This window comes from Mytilus trossulus, chromosome 2, assembly GCF_036588685.1.
Source record: "Mytilus trossulus isolate FHL-02 chromosome 2, PNRI_Mtr1.1.1.hap1, whole genome shotgun sequence".
In the NCBI taxonomy this organism is placed as follows: domain Eukaryota; kingdom Metazoa; phylum Mollusca; class Bivalvia; order Mytilida; family Mytilidae; genus Mytilus; species Mytilus trossulus.
In genome coordinates, this window is record NC_086374.1 from 102,541,396 (window position 1) to 102,566,984 (window position 25,589).

Consider the following 25,589-nt stretch of genomic DNA (forward strand, 5'->3'; position numbering starts at 1 on the left):
AAAACAAAACTAGAGCAGTACGAGACATTGCTATAGCAATGCTTATGATATAACATTAAACTTGTATACATTCGACGATTTCTAACATATCATTCACAGATTTAGTAGGTATTTTTCTTTTTGCAAAACCCATATCCTTAACTATGTCATACTTTTTAATACTTTAATAAGGGAATACAATTTAAACAGAACAAACAAACAGCTACGAAGGTCTGAGCAATACCAACCCCATAAAAAAAATAGAATGCACGCAGGTACCTCAGATTGGTCAGTATTGGTATTTTATTATCACAACCTGATATATGTCCTGTGTGTGTAACAGTAGCAGTTCTCTTATAATTGCTACGTTTTCTTCAGTTTTAGTTTGTTACTCGGATTTGTTTTTTTCTCTATCGATAAATGACTTTGAACAGCGGTATACTACTGTTGCCTTTATTTAACAATTTAGATAATGCAAAACTATTGAAATACACTTTCTAATATGGAATTGACGATGAACTGGCAAAGATGTGATATATTGTCTTCTGATTATTTTCACTAGCACTGTCATCATTATTAGTAAATAAACTCATCATAGAAATATACTCCTTTTCGTGAATGGATTCATAACAGTAAGAATAACAATACATATTAAAGACAATATATTTCTTACATAAGGGTAAATAAAAAAAGATAAACATTTCTTTCTATTATATTTTTTTCCCATATTTGGACATTTGAATTTTCATGGCGGGTGATGCATTAACAGCAGGCAATTCGTATTCTATTGACGCACCAGGTCTTGCTCCTTTTTAAGACCATGCGATCCACTTTTTTGTATGCTATGAAAATAACAAGATGTAGTATGATTACCAATGAGAAAAGTCATCACAAAAGACAAAATGACACAGAAATCAACTATAAGTCATCGTACGGCCTTGATTTGTGTCTTTGTAATTGACTGACGATATTTGAACATCTGTAAACTATTGTCGCCTGAATTTAAAGACATACAAATATCTTGTTATACTTTAGGGGAAGTGTCTATTAAGAATTGATTAGCTTACCATTGCTATAGAATTCATCATCACACACCTGAGCCTCTTCCGCATAAATAACTCCAAATTTAAAATTAACTGATCCCTGTTTAATAAAAACAAAACATGTATTTGACGTATCTGCATTATGTAGGTTTTTATATTTTTCATTATCAAAAGGTTTTTTTGTAACATTAAAAACAAAATGAAACTATTTAAGTAGTTCAATAACTAGGGACTTATTTTCAACATCAAACATGTCAATATACTTTTGAAATCAAACAAGCTTTCTGTTTGAAAGGATTTTTCTTTATCATGTTTATTACTGTATTACAATATCTATCATGAAAGACCAAATGACAAAGTCACGGCATTTTTAACGAACACCAAGGTAGTTTTATTTTCATATGTAAACCTTCATAAGTGTGTTATTCTGTTAAAATAATGAAAAAATAGTAAATTACGTCATTTGGATACATCTTTTTAACTTGAATTTAGCAATAATAAAAATAGCGTAAAGAAGATATGTTGTTGTGTGTGCGTGTTTAACTAACATTTAGACCAAATATGTATCTAAAAAAGATGTATTTTATGAATATTTCATCATACCTCTTGTTCTTCCAAAACAAGTAATTCTTTCTGTATTTCCGAGTCAAATATCTCTTTTGGTCCTTTTTCTGTTTTATTAATATTGAAATGACTGCAATGAAAACAAAATAACAGCATACCGTCGTTACAAAAAAATATAAAAAGAAGAAATATAGGAGTGCTATGCTTAAAAATTGCTCGTCAATAACGTACAGATTTCATTATAAACAAACATGATCAGTAGTATCACAAGAGACGGTAATTTTTCAATTGAACATTTTATTTGAAAAAAAAACGGTTTTATCTAAACTTACAAATATAACCTACTGCTTTCTGTGTTAATCAGTATAAAGAAAATGTTACATACACATTTCAAAACTATATAGTCGAGATGTTAAATTTGTCATCTTTGTTTGTTTCGTGTCAGTCTAGTCTTAATGTTCGTATAAAATGTAAGAGATTTTTAAGAAACTCTAATTTCAACTCCCTCGTGCAAAGACGATCTTACATGGACTAGATATATTGATATCATAACTGGTTACACAGCTCTTTAACAGTTTGGTTTGTTATGTTTTCTTTGACTTTCCAATATTTGATTTGAATGGTTCTGATGAAGATATATCCATAAAACCTCTTTGGATGATTGAAATCTATAAAGTGTTTATTAAATATGTTAACGATTAAACGAATTTAGGAGAAAAAAAATTTGCTTTTCAAGACTTAAAAATATTCTTCATTCCACGTGTAGGCCCCTGTGCCACGGTGTTTTTACATATCTCTTATTTGTACGTTATCTTACTCGCCATGATATTTATATAAATGTGATTCACATGTAAACACGCTCAGTGTTCTTTGATAATTGACGGGTTACAATGATGCATGACGCTCTTACAATGGTATTGATAAATCGACCCACATACAGTTTTTATGACACGTTTTTTATTGTCTCACCTTAAGATGCCTTTAACGGTCTGTGGTTTACTTTGATTATAAGGCAATGCTATCTTCTTGGCTCCCTTAAAAAATCAATCATATGTTAAGGGTAAAAAATAAAACAATAACACGGTTAATGTTATAATACTGTGGATTCCTTTATTATCGCGGGCACAAATTTTCGTGGATAAAGAAAAACTTGCATGTTCGTGAACATTTAATTTCGTGGTTTTCTTTAAGTCTTTATACAAGCCTTAGAAAATTTGTCATTCGTTTACATTTAATTTTGAATTCACCTATACCAACGAAATCCACGAAAATTGGTGTCCAACGAATAGTAATGAAACTACAATCAAAAAATACATACAAAGTTTCAATGAATCAAAATAAACACTTTTTCAATATAACTCATCATAGATAACAGGATTAAAATAGTTTTTAAGAAGCTCAAATTCATTTCTCTATTTTTTCCAATTCCTTCATGTTGAAACAAAAATTTTGTAAAATATATTCACGACGTCATACAATCAATAGATAAATAAGCTATATATTTTGATTGACAGGATCATTGAAGACTTACAGTCTTGCACCACAAGATAGTCCTGTACTGTTGAACATTATGGTTATTTGCATCTGTGACGACCACGGACAGCAGGAATGGCTCTCGATCAATATCTGTGCCTACATAGTTCTGGTGAACTGAAAGATAAAGTTAGATTTATCTGAAATTGTGCCAAGATATACGAGGTTAAAAGGGTAATTTGGAAGACCAGTGGGAGGTTTAACTATAAGTTTGAATACATTGCGTGTAAATACTGATCATGATTTATATATGATGTTTTATGTTTACGAGGAATTCATTGCACTATCTCTAACTTTTTCTCAATGAATAAAACGTGGACATGAACTCAAACACTAGTTTCTTTTCCTTAGAAAAAATATCAAGTCTCCTTCATCTTGAAATAAAACAATTGATATGCAAAACAATGCTGCAAGTAAATTTCATCAAATCCAGTGTTTCTTTTTGTTTAACATGTGTTCAAAGTATATATCATGTTTTTTTGTATTTAAATTAGTTTGGAAAACAATTAATCTTATAATTTATTTATAAACAAAAATGAAATATATAACAGGAGACATAATGAAAAATTCAAAATAACAAAAACACCAAACTTTCAGGAATATTCAAAACGGAAAATTCCTTTAACAAATTGCAAAATCAAAAGTTCATCAAACGAACGAAAATCAACTGTCATACTCATGACTTGCTACAGGCATTTCCTTTTGTTGACGATGTCAGATTTAACCTGGTTTTATAGCAAACACTAAACCTTTCACTTGTATGACAGTCGCGAAACTATCAACTGTATCAATTTTACTTTATGACAATCATATTCATAATCGATGAGGTCTAAGAGACAGTTTTAATCATACAAATATCCAAGATATCATCGTGCTTCGGGTCAGATATAGGAGACCATAGACATGTCTGCATTAACGATCACAATTTGCATAATCTCTTAAGCTTTGAATAAGATATGATCATCAATTTGATTTGTAAGAGATTGTCCAATACATTCTCGTATTTAGGTCATTTCCTGAGAGATACATTGTATGCTATGTTATGTTTTCAGTATCTTAATTTTCTTGATCTGAATTAAGAAACTAATTGGAACTCAATAGTTCCTTCCTTCTTACAGGTAATTCATATTCCAATTGTAGAATGCCTTTGTGATATATCAATATTGAATTAATTTTAGAAAAAATTGAGAGAGAAAGAATCAAATAAGATTATTCCTCAATATAATGACACCCTATCCCGCTCGTTCTATCTCGTTCGTCCTATCCCGCTCGTCCTATCTCGCTCGTCCTATCCCGCTCGTCCTATCACAATTGAAAGAAAAGTATACCGAATAATAACGGCCAAATTCCTAAATTAACACTTTCTTAAATAACTGCACATGCTATCCTATACGTTTTAATTGACGTGGTTACACTAATGACATTTGAGCGAGATATCTAGTTAGTACACAAGTCATGTACTTACGTTTTCCTAGAAAGTATTTGAAGTACCATCGTGTTTGGAATTCTGGATTCTCTAAATGAACTGGGCTGTTGACTGTACTTGAAAGCTATAAAATATACATCTTACTTATTAAATAGTTTTCTAAAGTTATATTCTTGTGTGTGGGTATAAAAATTTCACATTTATTTCATCTTCTTTCTCTGTCGGCTGTTTACTAGCACAGATGTTTTGTACGTAAGAATTTACTGAAAATACCAACTCGCTAGGGTAAAAGAAATGAAAATGGATTTTTTTGTATATTTCTGTTCTGTTCTGTTAAGTTAATTCTGTCATACTCTTTATATTAATTTCGATTTAAATCTTAATTCACAGTTTCTTTTAAAACAAAATTAATGGTATACATAGACAACTAATTTTCACCCATATTTATAACCAAATTTCACTAATAACTTTTTTTATTTTATTATTTATCCTATCTATACTTCAATAACTCGTATATTTAATGTAAAACTGGAATAAAAAAAATAGACCCGGAAATAGAAACAAATATAACAAATATTTACATAGTCTCAGCTTGCAAATCGAGCAGAGCGTATGGAGCCAATTGCAGTGTATCATTCTATCAATTGAGTTTTCAATATTAGATACCAGAACATCGCCATAAAATATAAACTAAACTTTAGACTAAAGCGTGTGCTTGGTATTCAATCTGTATTCGATTTTACATTTAAAAAAATATGAAGAAAACTTTGTCGTAAACAAATTTTGAAAACACGATTAAAATGAACATCATGTACTTAATAATATTCTTTACAACCATATAGACGGGTTACACGAAAATCACAAGGACATCCGTTCTTGTTTACTCCAAAAATGTCAAAGTGCAATTTTTAAAATTGAATTTAACATTCCCGCTGAGTTTTTTGTATGCATTGCAGATTGAATCGACAACACATTGTAAACCACATTGAATTACAGTAAATTCAGAGATCAACCATAATTGGACTAGAATTCAAACTCATTCATGATCACGTGATCATAAATAATATTGTTTACTGTAGTTCCTGCGACGAAGATAACCATGAACTGTTGACCTTGAGATTGGACTAAACGAAGTCGGTATTTCATCGCTAATGGCGCAAATATTCCGTTTTCTGTTGTCTCCAACTTTATGATGAGGTGGAGATGTTTGACGAAGGCTAGTTAAATTTGAATAAAAGTGTTTACCAATTTAGGTAAATGTACTCCCTCTGTTTAAATAAACATCATAGGATTAGAAATATATATATATATTATTTTAAGTAAACGTTATTCAAATCTGTTTTGGAAATGATCAAATATTTGATCAACTTGTAATTTTTCGATTTGTAAAGTACATACGCAGGTTTTGTTTCGTAACATTAATATGCCAATAAGTATAGCATTTATAATTTATTATCGCTATTATTACTGATAAATATGCATATTATTAGAAAAAGTTTATTTGTTGGACCTTGATGGTTTTTATATACAATGCGATAATGAAATAAAATTATATCTGTTATAAAACAAGCATAATTTGTCACATGAGAAATGTCCAAATGTGTGCAACAATGGCTAATTCGTCGTTTCATAAGCCTTTGACACGCACTACACTGGCTGCTCAAGGGGGTTCATGGTCATCACTACCAATATTGTTTTTTTACCAAATGACGAAAATGACCTTTGACTTTTTATTTAAAGATTGAACTTTATTTGATAGGTTAAAAAATCATTGATTATTTATACAATTGAATTTTATTTCATAATTAAAAGAGTTAATTGATTTAATAACTGGTTAATGGTCACTGAAGAGGATATCAAACTAAACAAACACGTGCATTTTAATTTAGAATTATGGTCAATTGAAACTTCTCGCTGATTTCAAATTGGCTCAAATCAATTATTAATTACACGAGTGTAAATAATATAATAATAATTTTATTTGCAAAAATACACCCATATGGGTCAAGCAAACACAAATACAACATTTAATACAGACAGTGAAGAATTACAAATATAAACATAAAAAAAACATAGTTATAAATGGTAATTAATGTAGCCTTTGATGGACATGGACCTCATTTTCGCAATTCTAATGATTGCTTTATAAAGTCACCAATTTCTGTCAAAAGCTCAGATTTAGGAATTAAAAGTTGTTTTAGCTTTAAAAGTGGTTGATAATTTGTAAAATCAGGATTTAAACTATTAATCTTTAAAAATAAGCAATCTCTTAAAGTTGAGTTTAGTTTGCAGTATATTAAAAAATGGTATTCATCATCAATAATATATATAAACTCATGGAAGATACCAGGATTAAAATTAAGTATTTGCGCCAGGTGTGTGTTTCGTCTAAAAATGACTCACCAGTGACGTTCAAATGTAAAAATATTAAAAATGTCAAATAAAAAGTTGAAGAGCATCGAGGACCTAAAATTCCTAAATGTTTGGCCAAATACAGCTAAGGAAATCTATTCCTGAGGTAGAAAACCCTTAGAATTGCCTTTTGTCACGGAACTTTCCGACAGGACGTCTCATTCAAAACCTTTAGTTCTCTAAAACGTATTAGGGTCCAAGTGGGTAAACAGAATAGATAACAATGACTAAAAAGCGCAGTATAAAGTACAACATATAAATACTAGGTCCTTCTACGTTATATAATTGACCTTTTATTGTCATTTATTTGTTTAATTTTGTCAGTGCTTAAGTACACGTTTATATTTTGAAATGATAACGAACAAACTTAAACACTGTCAATCGTTACTGCTCTTTTCAGTCTTTGAAAGGTCAAACCGTTTGGCTATCATTTTTCCGTTGACACGACGAATCCTAGAATGTGTCGATATATCCAAAGATCATTTAGTGCGTTAAAATGAATTAATAAATTTTTGACATCTGGATTCTTCACATATCTGATCTATCAAAGTCACAAATTCGATTAGTTTTGTTTGCTTCCAATAAAGCACTGTAAGTTCAAACGAATACAACGATTTATTACTGAATAAACATAACCTATTAATTAACAGTAATTGTATACGAAAATATTCTGCTTTTTTTTCAGGATAACAGACTATAATTTGTTATTGCTGTATAATTTTAAGGGTGTTGCAAAACCTTACGTCATCGCCATCTAGATCTCCTGTTTCTACTCGAAATCTTCCAGCAGTTTGTGTACCATCACCTTCTACAGCGTTCAACTGAAACATAATAGAAACTATTAGTCATACGAGGTATGCAAAATAGAGGCAATAGTAATATACCGCTGTGTACCATCACCGTCTACAGCGTTTAACTGAAACAGATAGCAACTATTAGTCATACGAGGTATGGAAACTAGAGGCAATAGTAATATACCGCTGTGTAACATCACTGTTTACAGCGTTTAACTGAAACATAATAGAAACTATTAGTCATACGAGGTATGCAAATAAGAGGCAACAGTAATATACCGCTGTGTAACATCACCGTCTACAGCGTTTAACTGAAACATAATAGCAACTATAAGTTATACGATGTAGGCAACAGTAATATACAGCTGTTCAACTGAAACATAATAGAAACTATTAGTCATACGAGGAATGCAAAATAGAGGCAACAGTAATATACCGCTGTGCAACTGAAACATAATAGAAACTATTAGTCATACGAGGTATGCAAAATAGAGGAAACAGTATTATTCCGCTGTGCAAGAGTCATAAATTGATTAGGCAAAAACAAAGTTTAGCCACAAATCAAAACCGAAGGAAACACACCAACTAAATCGGGAAAACAACGGAACAACAACAAGACTGAACTGCTATAAAAACAAACGCCAACTACTTATAAACGGACGGTTTGATTTCAACTGTCATATTCCTGACTTTTAAAAAAAGAATGGAGAGCTTAATCTGGTTGTATTGCTAGGCAAACCTCCCGCTTAAAATAGGAGCTATGTTAAGCTAGAAAATGATCATTCGAAACTAATTAATAATATACAATCGATGTTTATTAGTTGAACATGTGATCAATTTGTAGTTCATGAAAAAGGACATGAATCAACAAAAGTTCAAGACGAAACCAGGAAGAAAATAAAATATAACTTAAATATAAGAATGAGGAAATTTTACGTATGAAAGGCTGGTGTACTAGTAAAAAGTTATATAGTAGGGTAATATTCCTAACACAAACACAAAATTTATTGTATAAAATGAAAACCAATATAAATACTTATTAATAAGCATTGCATGTATATTGCATTCGAATGAAAAAAATATATTCGAGTAAAAGTAGTAGATGAAATCAAAGTATAATATGTTTTTCTTCTGAGTCTTTTAATAATAAATACGTGTGGGAAATAGATAACATGCCACAGATCAAAGAAAATATGTTATACAAAAATAAGATGGTGCATTAATAATGCATCTATGAAAGCGATAAAATTTGCTGTTTATACAAAGACCTTCAACTTTGACTTCCTCTGAGCCAGTGACGGTTATTGAAAAATAATAACTGTATTATATATGAACATCTTGCACATTATACATTTAATAGATACCTGCTAATTACCCCCTGTAATAAAATCCAATAATATATATATCGTAATATCAAACCAGACGCATGTCTTATAGCAATATGTATTGCCTTAATAAAAAAAAAGTTATGTAAGTTTTAATTAATACATAAAACTCTTCAATACTATACATTTGATAACGACCTGTTAATTACATATTGAAAAGAACGAAAACAGCAATAGAAATTGTCTAAATTTATAACATGTATAAGTTATTTACACTCCATAGATGTTCTTGAAGGTCGTGTAGAATAAATACTATAACATACAGCCACCAGATAATCATACACGAGGTCACCAATAGTACTAACATTGAATTATTGATGTGACAGGTGCAAAAACCCACTTAACGTTTCCTTGCGAAAAACAAAAACCAAAATTAAATATACTCGTAAACAATATTGAGATATCTGAGTTGTGAACAAAGTACCGTTTTTGCTGTGTGACGCTTACAGTCTGACGTCAAACACGAGATTCTGCTTTGATGTTAATCTAGCCATTTGCTCACAGGACTAAAAATATTTCAATTCTGTATGGTTTGTTTAACATACATAAATAAAATATAAAAATAAGTAAGCAATGAACGTGGTCGTTAAATTTGATATATGATTTTTTTATGCTTCTTTGTTTAATATTTGTTTGTTTTTGTTCTGATTGGGATTGTGACACGGTGATGACTGCTGTATCCCATTTTTATAAAATTTACCTTTTATGTCTGGTTTGTTCACGCATCGTTGTCAATTTAATAAAATGTGATGCGACTGTCATATATATAAGTGAGAGGTTTAGCGCTGTAAACCATTTTCTCCATTTGAAAATGCCTGTAAGAAGTCTCGTATATGACAGTTGTTGTTCATTCGTTTAATGTGTTTTATCATTAGATTTTCCCATTTGATTAGGGACTTTCCGCTTTGAATTTTACTCGGATTTCAGTATTTTTGTTATTTTACTTATTTCCACGTACATCTTTAATGCCTTTGTTAGTGGTAATATTACAAGTACATTTTTAAAGGAAAACCGACAGAATTCTAAATCGTCTTCAAACTATGGGGTAATATTTAAGAAACGTAATAACTGTGTTGCCACGGTCAATTGGTGATTGGGTGGTGGTATTTGCAGTTATACTTGTGAAATTCAAAAGTGACGTCTTCAATTCTTTAAATACGTCATTGTTATTTCTATCTTATTGCTGTACCAGTAAAATAAACAATCTGGGAAAAACATGTACCAGTAAAATAAACAATCTGGGAAACACATGACCTTGTGCAATTGCAAAATATAAGTATCGCACGTAGAACTATAAAAAAAAGTAAAATCACAAAAATACTGAACTCAGAGGAAAATCAATTTGGAAAGTCCATAATCACATGGCAAAATCAAAAAACAAAACGCATCAAAAACGAATGGACAAGAACTGCCATATTCCTGACTTGGTACAGGCATTTTCAAATGTAGAAAATGGTGGATTAAACCTGGTTCTATAGCGCTAACCCTCTCACTTTAATAACAGTCTCATCAAATTCCGTTACATTTACATGATGCGTTAAATAAACAGTCACAATCAATAAAATAGTCAAAATATGGGAACATCAGTCATCATCGTATAACATCGTATAAATGTTTATAACAATATAGTTGAAGATATTAAGATTATTTTTTCTTCATTTATTAGAATAAAAAAATCAATGTCAGCTCTGATGATTTTTGAATTTTTGTCTGTGTTTCATTTGTCTGTTGCCTAACTATCACAAACCGCATATTATAAGAAGGCTTTTACTTTTAAGTATAATTTAAGATTAATGAATCGATATTTAGAACTCATTTGGTTTTAGTTTTTGCTTTGATTTACTCAATCTATAGTTATTTAAGACTTAAAACTAAAATAAAAATCGTATAGCTTCCTGTCAATAATCTTTCCTGTGACATATAAGTAAAATGATACATTATTAACTTCCTGTTTCTCGCAAGAAGCATTTCCGATTCGTTGTAGCTGTTTTGAAATTGAAACAAGAAAAGTTCATTACAAAACAAATGGAGTTACTGAAGTATGCGAAATTTAGTATATTTATGACAAACCATAGGATATATGGAGAAACTCATTTTGATAACAATTATATTATGTATATAGAAAGCAAAGAATTATCGATATTTTATGTAATGGGCTTGTCATTATCAGAATACTCTACGTACAGTATTGTGCTAAATTATTTTCAGCAAATACAAAAATGGTTTTATGATAATTTAATAATGGTTCCAATGACATCATGTGACACATATATACAAGATGATGGTTCTTATTCGGTGATACAGACAAGTTAACCTTAATTTAGTGTGACCTGCAAAAACAATTAAAATATGCATACTTATAACGATAATGCAAGTAAACTAACAATGGTAATCTATTTTTAAACATGGTTCAGGTCAGATATCGACCAATGCCATTTTCAACGTACTATATACTTCATGATAAGGGATGGGAGTTACTAAAAAGACATCGTCTCAAGAAAAACTAACGAAGCCATGACAAAGTACACAAGACTTCGAAAATACGAACAGGTCAACAAAGTACTATCTAAAGACAAAGACTATAGTAAATTTCCCAAACTGCATTATTGTAGTTTATGTATCGGTTGTAGCTGAAAGATTACCGGAAGAAAATTCAACTTTCGATGTCCATTTCACTGTGCCTTTGTCAATTTCACTTCGTCGACTGTATGTGAGCCGCACTATAGATAATGTTTCCTTTCGACATGAATACAAATTTAACTGACGAATAAACTCATCATAGATACTAGGACTAAATTTTGTATATACGCCAGACAAAAGACTCATCAGTGACGCTCGAATCCAAAACAAGTTAAAAAGGCCAAATAAAGTACAAGTTGAAGAGCATTGAGGACCAAAATTCCAATAAGTTTTGCCAAATTTAGCTAAGGTAATATATGCCTGATGTAGAAAAACCTACGTATTTCAAAAATTCAATATTTGGTAAACAGTCAATTCATAAATGTAACCATATCAATGTTATTTTAAAGCTTGCGTAGGTATTTCCGTTACCTAAACCTCCTTAGCATTGGAGTATCTATTCATCAGCTTAATGTTTACACAAATGCGCGTTTCGAATACAAACTTCTGCCTTTCATCTTCTTATTCGAGCAAAATGAAAGGCAGAATAAAGTATGAAGTTGAAGAGCATTTGGTACCAACAAATGAGTAGAAGATCTTTAAGTTTTGTCAAATTATTCTAAACTTTGTGAATATGTATCAAAGGTACCAATATTTTGATTTAATACGCCAGACGCGCGTTTTGTCTACATAAGAATCATCAGTGACGCTCATATCAAAATATTTATAAAGCCAAACAAGTACAAAGTTGAAGATCATTGAGGATCCAAAATTTCAAAACGTTATGCCAAATAAGGCTTAATTCAGGTAATCCCTTCCTGGCATAGAAAAATCCTTAGTTTTTCGAAATAAATAGTGTTTTGTAACAGGAAATTTATAAAAATGACCATATAATTGATATTCATGTCAATAGTTGATTTATTAATGTTAATATATCAATGATAATGTATGACAAAACTAAACTGTTGAATAATTTGCTGGTGATATCGAAATCTTCACTAACAGTGGCATCGATCCAGTGGTTGTAAAAAAACTCATCAAAGATACCAGGCTTATAATTTTGTAGATTGGGTTGTTTGTTCCAACTGAAATTGATTTGCAAATATACCACAATGTCATTTCTCAATGTGGTATTACTGACCATTTCCAGATAGCACGTAGCTATTATCCAGTCTAATGAATTACTTACAGTAATATAAATATACAGAATGTCGAGACCTTAATTGCTAGGGACCACTTTAACTTCATTTACATCAATAAAACAGATCATATCAACTTGACTAATTTGTTTATATTAGAAACATGGTCAATAATTGTTTTACTTCTACGCAATGTGTCCGAGAGAAAAGTACAATATAAATGTATGTAAACTGTAGATTTTAAGGAATATGAAAGTAAGTGTTGTAATTGCACATATGAATCAACAGAGGAACGTCATTACTAATGATTAAATACGTGCAAAATAACTTGTTTATTATAAAACTTACAGAAATTCCATAAACCAATTCATAAATATTCGAATAAGTGTTTGTACTTGAATGTACTAAGCTGTACTCTAGCTATCAGCTTGGGAACGTCCGCGTTGTATTTGATTGAATTGACGGATACTAAACTGTATTGAGAAAATGGTAGATAAAACTACAAATGTTCAGAAATATTCTAACTAAAGTCCACTCTAGCAGAGTAACAGCTGAATAAGTCTCAACAGCACGTAACCGAGTATAATTTTTTTCTTAACTGCTTGAAGTAATCTTTGTTAAGTTTAAACCGTCCTTGACCTCAGCTTTACAGCACTTGCAAAAAGGTTTTTCCCGTATTTTTCAAGAAATGTTCATTGTTTGTTTAAAATTTATCAGATGCTGTTAAATCTTATCTGTACAATGTTTTGCTCAGTCTAGTTATATAAAAATAAAAAGATGTGACCTATGATTACAAATAAGACATCGAGTTTTCTTTCCATCCGATTACATTAAGACACGGGGTTAATGCTCATTCCATCAATACTACGCAACAATACATACTAGTTGAATAGTATTTCTAGTTGAATAGTATTTCTAGTTGAATAGTATTTCTAGTTGAATAGTATTTCTAGCTGAATAGTATTTCTAGTTTAATATATATAGTATTTCTAGTTGAATACTATTTCTAGTTGAATACTATTTCTAGTTGAATAGTATTTCGGACCTTGCATGTAACTAATATGAGGTAAAAACCAATGGTTAAATGCTTGTTTCGTGAAAACTGGTAGCAAAATATGATAGGATAGACATGAAAATAAAGGATAAGTAAGGAGGAAATAAAACATAATTGTAGTTTTGACCTGATATCTGTATCGAAGATTGGTATTGCTCACACAATTAATCAGACTGATTTAACGAGTGAAAACATTCACAAATCTGATTCTAGATTTTGCTTCACGGATACAGAATATGTATTTGACGGTTGTCGTTAGCTATTTTAAGCTTGGTCCGTTTCTGTGTGTGTTACGTTTCGGTGTTATGTCGTTGTTCTCCTCTTATATTTAATGCGTTTCCCTCGGTTTTAGTTTGATACCCCGATTTTGTTTTTTGTCCATGGATTTATGAGTTTTGAACAGCGGTATACTACTGTTGCCTTTATTTATGTTATTTTTAATTCCATTTAAAAAATTAAACTCTATACTTAAAACACGATGAGTGCCACATGTCTGAATTTGTACCATTATGAAATTTTATTTTTCACTATGGATATTTTGAAAACAGGAATATGAATAAAAGAAAGTGTGGAGAAATCATCAAGCAGAGTAAGCAGTCCAACTCAAACAAATAACCAAATAGGGATACTTACTTGTTCTACGGAACCGTATTGTCGTCTGCTAAAAACATCACGTCTTCCGGTAAGGTCAGAGGCTGGGGAGCTGTAAAAGAAAAACACGAGAAATGAAATATGAAATATCAATCAGCCTAAATGTTCTAAATGTTTATCTAATGCAAATTAAATTACACAATTGATTAATATTTCTAGGAAAGTATAGTCAAGGTTAAATTATATATGTTCTAGCAACAGTTTGATTTATCTTTCTGTATAACATCACATACGAGATAAAATACATTTCATTTACTCGATATATCGGATTTCAAATTAATTGAAATATTTAGATATTTATGGAGTATGAATATAATGATGATAGTGAACATTTGATATTATGTTTTAGACCTTATATCGTAATTCATTTAACATTGTAAAGCAAGCATCAAATGAAATAGGACTATTTGGTAAACAAATGTTTTAATGCCAACTCGTAAAATTTGAGTATTTGTTGCAAAGTAAGATTATAACATTAGTAACAAATTGTTACAGTACATGATAAAGATTTGTTTTAATACAATAAAGCCATGTCTTTCCAAACTCTCGTATTTATATTTTCATTGCTGAACACAGATATCAACGCATGACAGAATAAATACTCTTGGTTCTTTATCTAGAAACCTGCTAAATGTATTAACTTAAGCCAGAGACATATATATATATGTCTCTGCTTAAGCCAATGCACTGTAACGCTTTTTTTTTTGTCATTTCAGAAAGAGACTTCGACGAGTCCTAGTAATATATATATATATATAATGCCTTATTTGTTCACACATTCCTAATGAATACTTAATAGTGTTTGGGATATGTTTTGTACTATGGTTCTAGATCTGTAATCGATTCTGGCACAACACGGGTCTGACTCATAACCACAACTTACAATGTAGAAGACCGATAAATGTAGCGTACTTTACAGGTCATTTTTATTTCACATACGGTGTCCTGTGGCAGCACATACACTTATATTCTAAATGTTGAGTATGTCGAAAAATGTACCTACAGTACGTTATATAAAAATTATAACAGGAATTACAAAAAAATATATGACAGTGCAACAGACCACCAACGCCAGAACACAATAGACAAACAACAACGACCAACATGTTGACATTTCGATATCTACAGATGTCTTGTTTGTGAATTCTTTTCTGATTCTGTGATTGTGCAATTCCAATGAAAACAATTTTACATCTTCTGATGCTACGGTATGATAATTTTGCAATGGAAAGTTTATTTTAGTGTTTACATCTCGCCATTCTAAAGACCGTTCCATTTATATTCTTGTCAAGTTCTTGTGTAAGAAACCCAATTAAGATGACCTGTCGATAAAACTCGTGGATTTAGCTATAATATATAGATATTTCGATATTGAACTCAACACTTATTACAATGCTTTTATCGACAACACATCACGTGCAGAGTGCAGAATAAATTTCTAAATATTAGAATTTTTATCAAGTGTTATACCAAATGTATATTAAGAGTGCATGTCTTTCTAACACAAATGATGCAAACGACTAAGCGCGCACATGTTTTGATCATTTGTTTTCTAACATACGTTTGCAAAGTTTACGTAAACTTTGACAAACTAAGCACTCGCTAAAAATGCGTCTACATTTTCTCGATTATCGTTTGTTAGTACAAACGCTACATTTGTTTCTAACTTCAACCTGATTAAACGATGTATTTGTTTCTACGTTTGTAAAAAAAGTCTGTTTACCAACAAACAACATGTGCATGCATTATTGAAAGTTCAAACAGGGTCAGTAAACACTGATACTATCTTTCTGTAGTTCTTTGTTTCACAGTCAACGTAGATCATATGTTACTGTAACACCAAGGTAAAATATCTAAATGACGAAGACACACAATTCTCACTTCAGCAAGGTTGGGTTCGCAAACACCCGCCCACCAGTAGTCACCCCATCCCCTTCTTTGCCATCGCCCCCCCCCCCATCTCAATGTAAAGGTAATTATAGATCAGTATCAGTTAAATTATTAATATGTACTAATTTGCATACAATTTTCATACGAAATGTTGATTTCTTTTTTTTTAAATGCTCAATTTTCCAGAATTGTCTTGTGATCGAATCAGTTATCATAAGAAATACTATTTTTTTACCGGAAGTTGTGAGTGTGGTTTTGCCGGTAGTACATCACAATTTAGGTGAACGTTTGTATGTAACGATTTTTTTCTAGTCTTTCCAAATAATTTTAAGCACCTTCTTTTTTGTTAAAAGATAATGACCAATCCCTTAAACACACATAAATACACATTTTATGTGTGTCTGAAACTACAGCATGTAACATGATTAAAAATATCTTACCTCAACATCATGAACATTTTGAAACAATACTTCAAATATTGTCGTGAGATTGACATTAAATTTCCTTCCTTATTTTGCACTTAAAATCGCAGAGCTTACTATTTCGACGTCTTCATCAAGGATTTTTTGATTTATTTAAATTTATTTTCAATTCTTGTCCTGACGCCTTATGCCGTTACGTATGTAATGTTAGCGAACAACATTGGCAGAAAACAATCATTTGTATGAGAGGTGCAAATTATTATGTTAAAAAGCCGGCATGAATTTTCACACATTTACAAGTTAGCTAACCAAAAACGTGTATATTTGAAATGGAAAAGGACATTATTGAGTATTAATTTTGCTATGTAATGGAATCTTCAAAATAATGCCTATCACATTGGTTTACACTTATACACTTACTTTAATAGTGCGCAACGCCTCTCTATTTACAGTAATTTACATAAGACAGTGTCTCTTTTAGAAGAAAAAAAAACTAATGGAAAGATATATACTATGTAATTTAGTGCAAGGGGCTGGTCTCGCGAGTGTTTGCAAAACTGAGTTTGTATACTAGTACTAATTTTATTTTACTCACTTATATCATTACTATCATTATTTGTTCAAATTGTGACAGGGAGTTACCTTTTCTTATTTCTACAATGCAGCAATCACAAATTTCGAACTTCACAGTGTATACATGTTATATGTCTACCGAACATACAAATTGGTGATTTTAAAAGGTCATTGATTCTGTATGAAAAGACGGTCGCATCTTGTGTAAGTATGTCATTGATATAAACAGGGTCTTATTTTTTACATGGTCAGATGACAAAATGAATTGACAAAAGGCAAAAAATAATGGATAATTTAGTGGTAGCGTGTTCTACATGTTTTGAAAAAAAATATATTCAGATATCGTTGATTTACATTGGTTGGTAATATGGCTAGTGTATTTACCAAGATTAGTCTTTTAACGCTGCAATATTCATTAAGTGCATGTCCCATATTAGGAGCTCGTAATTATGTGGTTGACCTTCGTTTTTGTTTATTATGATAACTTCGTTTGTTGTATTTTGTTGTTGGACCACTATCCGAGGTAAGGGAAGGGTTGTGGAACACACTTGTATGATCTCGCCACACTTTGAATGTGCCTGTCCCAAGTCAAGAGTCTGTAATTTGAGTTTATTATTTTTTTTTACATTTGTTTACATTTGTATTAAGATCGTTGGTTTTGTGATAGTTTTTGTTATGTCCGGCGGCCTTTAATAGCTTGCTTTGCAGTATGACTTTTGTTCATTGTTGAAGGTCGTACCGTGACCTAAAGATGCTAACATCTACGTCATTTTGTATCTGGTGGAAAGTTGTCTCATTGGTTATCCTACGACATCTTCCTTTTTTAAATTGAGAATATGTTTTTTTTAATTAGCGGCTCAGAAAAGTTGACCTTTTCTGAACTAGTACTTGTCCAAAATACTCTTCCTGAACTTTATTCACCATACTTGTTAAGTTTTCTCAGTTAGTACGTTTTCATGACAACATATTGGCTGTAGTTGAGGTAAACTACATTGTAAAGTTAGAAACAGAAATCAGTTTCGAGACGTACGGACGTACCGTACATACAGACGGATAATAGTAAACTTAATGCACAAGCCGTCACGGAGGGGACATATGAAGATGAAATGAATGATAAATTCAAATTTTCAGATCTAAGATCTTATACATCCTTTGGCTTTCAAACATTCGGCGAAATGTGATCCTGATGAAGAAAAATATAAACTGTTATCACAGAGATGTGTCTCGCCTTTTTGTAATTTTAATCACAAACTAATACATGTAATGTAAGCAAACCAATCAAAGTCAATAGACCATGACTGAGGGGGCGGAGCCAAATAATCTCCATGGCAATGAGATGTGACAATGCTAATACATCTGCATACCAATTATCATTGATGTACCACAAGTGGATCTCCATAAACTGACCTAATCACAAAGTAATACATGTAAAGTAAGCAAACCATTCAAAGTCAATAGACCATGACTGAGGCGGCGAAATTATATTAAAATTTTTCACAAAACTATTTTTTTTGCTTTTTGTGGTGGAGAATAATACTTATTTCCATTCTGTTTAGATTGAAATTATTTTTTTCAGTTCTTATCATAACAACATTCCTTAATCATCCCTCCCCATTTTCCCCTGTCCTTGAGAAATAAAGATATTAGAAAAAAACCTCTCACAAAGAAATAGTTTTACCAACCAAGTTCTGTGGTATTTCACACTGAATGTGATATTTCAAATCCCAAGAGCGTATTTCCTGCATAGTTGTTATTTTATGATTATTCTCGTTCGATCTGTTTTTTCTAGGTAACGACCAAACACAATTACTATCATTAGATAACACAAACACTATATTGTAAGAAATAGACCTGACGGGGCAATTTATCGTAATTGTTGTGTTGTTCAAATAAAACTGTTGCTTCATTTGGGTATTGAGTGTGTTTAGGTATGAAAATGTCTGTTTTGCCTTCATTAAAAGTAGTTTGCTATCGAAAGGGATTAAATCATATAAAAGTATTAAATGGTAAAGATTCTATTAGATAAACATCGCATGCAAAAAGTTCGCTTTTTTCAACTCTTTTTTGTTGTTAGAAAACCTTTTGGTTTGTTAGCAACACAAATATGAAGGATTATCTGGAATACTTGCCAAAATTTTAATATTAATTTCACGTTACAAAGTTTCTATATTGCGTAAGCATGATGAAGTTATTGTTTTGTCTGTGTCAGTTTAGTCTTGATGAAGAGCTTTCTTTTCTCAAGAAGACAGTGACAAATGAATATAAACAAGAAACATCACAGAATCAGGCATAAGGCCAAACAAAAATTACTGTGTTTCTATATTTCCTATTTAGTCAAATAGGGTAGATAAAAATTTAGTTTGCTGATTTATTTTACCTTGAGTCTTTGGTGAGTAACTTTGTCACAACTAACTACCAGGAATGTCAACAAAAACCATTGGGTAATTAATTTGAGGCTTACACACAAGGAAGAGGAGGGGGGCTACCCCTAAATACAAGTTATTTGAACTTTGATCTCATTGGAAATGTTCCTTTGTACATTTGTATATTCTATCGTGGTTCACATCTATATTGTGCAAACGATGAATAGTCTTACAATAAAGTAATTAGTAAGTATTTGAAAATAAAAAATAAAATAATCCCGAGATGATTAAAAATAATATAAAATCAAAACTTTTCCTCAAAATTTGGAACTGAAAAAAAAAATCTTTTTTACTTAAAAACCCAATACAAACAAAAGATTTACCTTGCACACCTCCGACGAAAAAAGTCCTCTTTTGTCCACGTTGTTCTCCTTAATGCATCAACTTTAGATAAAACTGGAGATTTTTTCTTAAAATTTGTAAAAGATTTAGAACGAAGTCTAAAAATGTCCTCCATAGTATTTTTTTCTATCCAGACGGAACAGCATAGGAATAAAAAGTGTGACTTTACCAAACACCTACAACACTGTTGTAAAGTAGACGCCTACTTAAGGATTTGCAACCATGCTATCTTGTCATATAGTGTCCAGAAATCTCCTCCCAATTAAGTAGATATTTACAATTTTCAATATATAGCACATCGATATTAAATCGATATCAAAAACAATTTCCAATAGTATCCGCCTGCATTTATCATGAAAACAATTTAAGGCGATCATTAACAGCGAGGAATCAATGTAGTATTATTTCGTCATGATTTATGATACAGCAATTCAGGTGCTTGTTATTTATTAACACTTCACGATAATAAATAAAAAAAATGTTGCACTAAACACCGTTTATATGCGTAATCTTCTCGTATATACCGACAAACAGTGACTGGAACCAAGGACAATACTGACGTGTTTAAAGTATACAATGGTTAAAACATTATTCCATTCTTTTCTATCATCAACTTGACGTTTTCTTTCATGTCTCCCCCACCCCCTTTTCATTAAAAACTAACATCATAATAAATAATATTGTGTACATCAGGAGGACAATTATTTTTGCATCTGTCACAAAAAAGTGTTTGCTTAAGATTTTCCTATGTATTCCTGATGTGATACCGGTACGTTAGACGCAGATCCACGATTTTAAAGGGGGCTATGCAACGTTAGGAGTGCACTTTTTAATGAATTATCCATAAATTAAGCTTCATTTATGTCTTCAGTACATGTAACTTTTAAAACTGAGTCATAGCAGGTGTTATTTAGACATCGTCCTTCATTGACATATATTTTGAATGCTACGTGTTGTGCAGATGGACCTTCTCAGCAGTAAATCATTTCTACTATTCATTCTTAATGCAGAAATATGTACACAATTTGACCTCTAGACTGATTTCAGTTCTTTTAAAACGAGGATGACATAGAGCAAATGTTTCCGAAATATCTAGCAAGTTTGCTTATGTTAGAAGAAAATGACATAATTCTAAATATCTTTTTAGTATTCAAAAAGAGGTTTGTGATGAAGTAATATACTTTCTTTTTATCAAACTTATCGCCTGAATTTTATAGTGTCTCTGACATCAAACTTATTATGTAAGCTGGGTTTACTGAAATAAGTTAATCATATACATATTAATGTGTTTGTTTAACGTTCAGGGGCAAATACATCATAAAACTGAGAATGGAAATAGGGAATATGTCAAAAAGACAACAACCCGACGAAAGAGCAGACAAAGTCGAAGGCCACCAAAGGGTCATGCATATTCAGCGATTGCATAGTTTAAGTTCACGTAATTTATTATAAATGCGGATCGAGTTGAATAAACACAAACTTCACTTTTTATGAAGACTGAACAACTTCTTATTTCAAATGAACACTTTGTAATGTAACCGAGTGAAGAATTATTCCTTCATATAATTGTTCTGATTTTTTTTTATTTACTTCTTTTTTTCTATACCATAAGCGTATGGTTCAGGTTCAGTCTCTGGTCATACTACAGCCTTGGATCATACAATTTAATTGATTTTTAAAATGTATATTCATATTATGTATTATACATCTATATATAAAAAAAGTAAATGTTATAAGATCCTTTAATTTGAATAAAAATATATTCATCTTTATCATTATATTTATTAACCATGTTAACAAGCCGAATGTAATGAAAATATTGTATTTTGAAAGATAATTAATTTGACTTGGTGAGTGCGTTTGTACATAACATGACAATTTATAAGAATTTTTACCAATATTACTTTTAACATTTTTGGGGTGATGTGGTGAGTATGGGGAGGTGCATTAGTGGAATATCGTGTAGTAGTATAAATTATTTGTAATTGGAGTCCGGACTTAAAAACGATTTGAGTTGTCACCCTTTGACCAGAAGTTTATGGACACGTGACGTATTTTTTAATTATCTGACCAAAATTTCCCATTAATTAGATTTCGCATCGTCAGCACTTATAAGATAAAATATTAAACGTCAATATATATATGATACCCTCATGATTTCACACCTTCACTAGTTTGCTCATGACTATGCATGTCCAATACACATCTGACCGACATGTTATTTATATTAGAAATGTTTATTAACTATAACTAAATAAACTTCAAGCATAGCTGTAAAATAACCAATTTTAAATTATGCCATTGTGGTACAATTCTATTTGATATCTCTACAAAATTAATTTAACGATTGTATATGGTATAATAAATCGATTTTATAGAAATATTTATTTTCAGTTGTAGTAATAGTAATTGATTTAAATAAACCTATATATATATTTACAGATCTAACATTGTTGGATTTCTGTTTAGACGAGTTGTATATACATAAGGTACACATCCATGTATCACCATCACTGCTTGTGATGCCATGGATAAATCTGTTGTAGAGTTGTCAATGGTTCAGACGTATATATATACTTAGAACCATATCAGTGGTAGTTTGGTGGCAGGTCTCAGTGATATTCTCCGTTTAAATCATTTAAAACTTTTCTTGGAAAAAATCATTCAAACTTTTCTTGGAAAAAAATCATATAAACTGTGAAAACAAAGACATGATATAATCATACTTATTCTTCGTTTAAGATCGAATTTTGACCTCTAGAATTTTTTCATTGTTGTTAAAACCGGGTTATTGTTTCATTGCCATGCTTGAAATAATACCTCAAATCTATTTTTTGTTTATTATTTGTACAAAATGAATTAACAACACCAAAAAGACGATAATGTATCCTTTATACACATAAATGTACTTTGCGTGTGTTGAGTGGTGCTATGCCATCAATACGGACCCAACACGAACAATAACAACACTCTTCACGAAATGTTATCTCAAAAGTGACGAAACTTCAGTTGCTTTTCTTATTTTCTGAACCACATGGTGCATGTCATTCTTTCTAGTCATGCTTGTTTACTCAAAAGCCAAGCCTAAAGAACGTCCAAGTTTTTCCGGCCAAGCCCGAAAAAACTTCAGCATCCTTTGACCTTGTCTGCTTTTAATTTTGTTATTGTCCATTCTATATTAACGTTTTTCGCACAATTAAAGGTTAATACACGTGATTTTTGTATTCTTGCAGTTTAATACCCCTGTTGTTTACAGAAGAACGTATAAGATAAATTGAGAAAGGAAATAGGGAATGTTGCAAAGAGATAACAACCCGACCAAAGAGCAGATAACAGTCAAAGGCCACCAATGGGTCTTCAATATACAGGGAAAATCCCGCACTTGGAGGCGTGCTTCATTTGGCCCCCAAACAAAAATATGCACAAGTTCAGTGATAATGGACGTCATACTAAACTCCGAACAATATGAATAAGAGTATTTGCATCATCGTTTAGGTCAATATCAATAGAGACTGTCACAGTTTCGATTTCTCTGAGAATGACTGGGAATTCAAATATTTAATTTTCAGGGTTAACACGTACAGGTCCGAGACCTGCCGGATTATACTGGTTTCGAAACAATAACAAAAAGACTGAAACAGCAAACCTTTGCTTTCCGTTTTGAAAAAATTTAAGCTCGTATATAAACAAAATATTTCCGACATTTTATATTTATCTTTATGAAAAGAGGACTGCAGAAGTGTCTATTATAAATAGTCCGTACATATACAATAATACTCGCGAAAGAAAGAGAATCTACGTTTATCATTATCAAGCGTTCATATAAAGCATGAAACGTAAAGAAGCAAACGAAAAACAAAAGATAGGAATAATAAATAACTGTACCTTGCACATCGAGGTCTAAAACCATTTTGGTAAATCCAAAAAGATCGTCTGGTTACAACTTTTGCTGTTGAAATTGTACTTTTCCTTTTTCTTGTAATACAAGACTTTGATCTTACAAGAAACATTTTACTTTAGTCCAAAAAATACTTTCGGTCACATTTTCAGTTTAAAAACGAATATAGTGAACTCAGCAATAACGTTTATTTCGTAATATTCTTATCAATTAAATACAGAAATCAACATCCTTTACACTTGCCAATGTCTATTTCCTGAAGCTATAATTTCCAATCATAATGTGCATTTGCTGATTAAATAACACCGGTCCATTGTCTTAAAAGTGGAGATCAATTTCTAGACAGCATGTCCGTTTTAAATACAACTTTACATAATATTAAAGTCATTATACCTCCGCTCCTTCATGCACTTACTGATCTTATATGATCTTTATCAAATAAGTGTTTTTTTACTAATCATGTATTTACATATACGTATATAGATCTTGAACTATAATCTTATACAGCATTGGTTATTTAGCAGCTAAAAAGTCATTATGATAAAGGTTTTATTATGACTTGGTGCTGGAAATCTTTTATTGAATATAATGGCATTGCTAGATTAAAATTCGTAGAAACAATTTGATTTTTAATTTAAGTTATTGGTTATATCCATTTACAATCAACTAACGGCTTATCATGCTGGAAGCTGTTCAATTTAGCATTATTACTTCTTCCATTTAAAAATAATTCAATATGAATGAATATGAATAATATGTCTAATATATCCGGATTAATATACTTGGTTTAATGATATGACTCCCCATTGTGGCATACCTAGCACACACATAGTTTCGTCTGTTTGGTTGTGCAGGATGTATAAATAAAAACGTGTAAATGCAAATGCAGGCAAGTACGGCTTGAAAGGGGCTTGATTAGTATTAGATGCACAGTGGTGGTGCAAGCAATTAGCGAACGAGTTTCTTTAATGAAATACAAAACAAGATTTCACAAGTTTATTTGGCTCGTTTTTAATCTAATACAAGTATGCATATATTTTTGCTTTATTCTTGGTACTCTATAGTTTATATTATTGCATTTTCATTGGTTAAATTTAATTTTATTATCAGATACTTTTCGTCTATGATAGTAACACCAACAAGCCTATGTTTTATATCTTAACAATGTCATATTGCTCAATATGAGATATGTAAATGGATTAAACTTTTTATTTTGGAAGATTGTTGCACATTTAGAGTGTCTTCAGATTGAATAATAAAACAAAGCTATATATTTCCTTTGAGAATACATAAAACTTTATCATTTGTTTATGTATAAATAAATTTTAAAGAGTATTTGAAATGTTTAGTATCATATGAAAACTAAAAAATGTTATTCAAATATTCATTTTTGATATTTCATAATAGCATACATTTTTATTTTGAAAAGAATGAAAGTGTCT

General features: G+C 30.9%; 1 protein-coding gene across 5 annotated transcripts in view; it reads right to left on the reverse strand.

Moving 5' to 3' along the window:
- The window catches only part of LOC134708574 (GTPase-activating Rap/Ran-GAP domain-like protein 3), an 83,278-nt gene that overhangs the window by 28,473 nt on the left and 29,216 nt on the right, over positions 1-25,589 (reverse strand). For 2 of the 5 annotated variants that reach the window (XM_063569219.1, XM_063569221.1), the window contains exons 2-8: positions 14,582-14,651; positions 7,701-7,778; positions 4,585-4,669; positions 3,118-3,236; positions 2,556-2,620; positions 1,626-1,716; positions 1,047-1,122 (exon numbers count right to left, since the gene is read on the reverse strand). In XM_063569219.1, coding sequence (XP_063425289.1) covers positions 1,047-1,122; positions 1,626-1,716; positions 2,556-2,620; positions 3,118-3,236; positions 4,585-4,669; positions 7,701-7,778; positions 14,582-14,651 — 584 coding nt within the window. Of the gene's footprint in view, positions 1-1,046; positions 1,123-1,625; positions 1,717-2,555; positions 2,621-3,117; positions 3,237-4,584; positions 4,670-7,700; positions 7,779-14,581; positions 14,652-16,929; positions 16,962-20,230; positions 20,489-24,134; positions 24,567-25,589 lie in introns of those variants that run through there. The other 3 variants (XM_063569222.1, XM_063569220.1, XM_063569223.1) reach the window with 3 other exon arrangements.